The 1,973-nt window shown below is 34.9% G+C and overlaps 1 protein-coding gene across 1 annotated transcript; it reads left to right on the top strand.

The window, feature by feature from the left end:
• Nucleotides 1–1,305: 1,305 nt before the first annotated feature.
• Nucleotides 1,306–1,713, top strand: LOC141691097 (uncharacterized). Its single transcript, XM_074495840.1, has one exon. The coding sequence runs from the start codon at nt 1,306–1,308 to the stop codon at nt 1,711–1,713; it is 408 nt and encodes a 135-aa protein (XP_074351941.1).
• Nucleotides 1,714–1,973: the final 260 nt, after the last annotated feature.

The raw sequence follows: 1,973 nt of genomic DNA, 5'->3' as shown, positions 1-1,973 counted from the left end.
TGAAACGCATGCTTAATTTCGACTCGCAATTATGCAATTATCGATACTAATTTGCGTGTGAATTTAAGTCAAAAATATCCCAAAATAATCTTAAAATTTTCTAAATATCCCGAAACTAATAAAATAAAATTTTCATAATTTTTAAAACATTTCTGGATCGCACGAGATACCCGTATTTTACAATTAACGAACCGAGCTGTACTTAAAACAAATTCAGAAAATCACGAAAATAGTCTTAAAACGTTATAAATATCCTGAAGTTAATGAAAACATAAATTTCCTAATTTTTAAACAAGTTCTGAAAAGCAATTTATACCCGCTTCTATCAATTAAACGAATCAACGCGCGGGTGAAATTAATCCCAAAAATTTCCAAAATAATTTTAAAATTCTTAGAATATTCCAAAATTAAATAAATATGAGTTTCATAATTTTTGAAGTATTCTAGAATTAAATGTGGATTTTACAAATAAAAGCAATCGGAAAATCATTTAAAGAAAAATAATAAAATATTGATTTCTTAATTTTATAAAATCCTAAAAATAATTATTATAATTATAAAGCCATAAAAATGATTTTAGAGACAATCCAAATATTTATGAAAATAAATTTGCGTTAAATTTACTTTTAAAAGTGGAAACAATTCAATACAATTCCATAATTAATTATGGGAACCCGGTACACCATAAATCACCCATAGATAATAATAAAACAACACATAGCTAATAGAAATTGTACACATAATTCATTTATTAACAAAAATAATTACACGTCATATTTCAGATATTACAGATGCCAGAGGCACGCTCCAATAGTACGATAGCCCCCAGAGAGGCTTACGTCGATCAGCACACCCATCCCTTTTGCAATGTGGGGAATGGACATACTTGGACCATTTCCTGTAACATCGGGATAGAGGAAGTTTATTGTGGTAGCCATAGCCTACTTTACGAAGTGGATTGAGGCTAAAGCACTAGCCAAGATAACCACCAAGCAAATTGCCCAATTATTCTGGGAAAATGTGATATGCCGATATAGAATCCCACGCATCCTTGTCATGGATAATGGAAAACAATTTGATAATGCAGAGTTCAGAGAGTATTGCGACGATAACAGCATAGAACTTCGCTTCACCTCGGTTACACATCCTTAGGCAAACGGGAAAGCGAAAGTTGCTAACAGAATCATCCTTGATGGACTTAAGAAGAGGGTTAAACACTCTAGAAATACTTGGGTAGATGAGTTGTTGCCCATACTATGGGCATATCGTACCACCTGTAAAGTGACAATTGAAGCTACCCCATTCATGTTGGCCTACGGGGCCGAGGCAGTGGTGCCCCTTGAAATCACTCATGGATCCCCTAGGGTCGAATCTTACGATACAGAGACCAACGAAGAAGGCATAAAGCTCGCTCTCAATCTCATCGATGAGGTCAGAGATGAGGCCAATGCCCGTAATGCAGAGCATCGACGAAGAGCATCCCTCTATTATAATGGATGGGTTAAAGAAAGGTTCTTTCAACAGAAAGACTTAGTTCTGAGGAAGATTGAAGCATCAGGAGTAGCGGAGAGAGGAAAGCTAGCCCCTAACTGGGAAGGACCTTATAAGGTCAGAAAAATATTGGGACGAGGATCCTACAAGTTGGAGACCCTGAATGGTGATGAAGTGTCTCGCACTTTGCATGCTTCAGACCTGAAGATTTATAATGTTTAGGACATTCACTACATGTTCCTAGTACTTAGTAGTAAATTTATAAATAAGGTCGACCAGACCATCTTATGTAATGGTTGAACCCATTTTTTAGAGATATTATCTATTTATGCAAGTTTATTTCTATCATCTTGTCTACCAATTTATTTTTAAGTACGAGCATCTAAAGATTGCAAGTCCCAAAGGACCAAATTATGAAAATAAAAGAAAAGTATGAAATGAAACTAAAGGAATTGCATAGATAGGGATCCCGAAGGATCATA

The sequence above is a fragment of the Apium graveolens genome, chromosome 10 (assembly GCF_009905375.1).
Source record: "Apium graveolens cultivar Ventura chromosome 10, ASM990537v1, whole genome shotgun sequence".
Lineage (NCBI taxonomy): Eukaryota > Viridiplantae > Streptophyta > Magnoliopsida > Apiales > Apiaceae > Apium > Apium graveolens.
The sequence above is the reverse complement of the archived record's forward strand: the minus strand, read 5'-3'. Positions and strand labels throughout refer to the sequence as shown.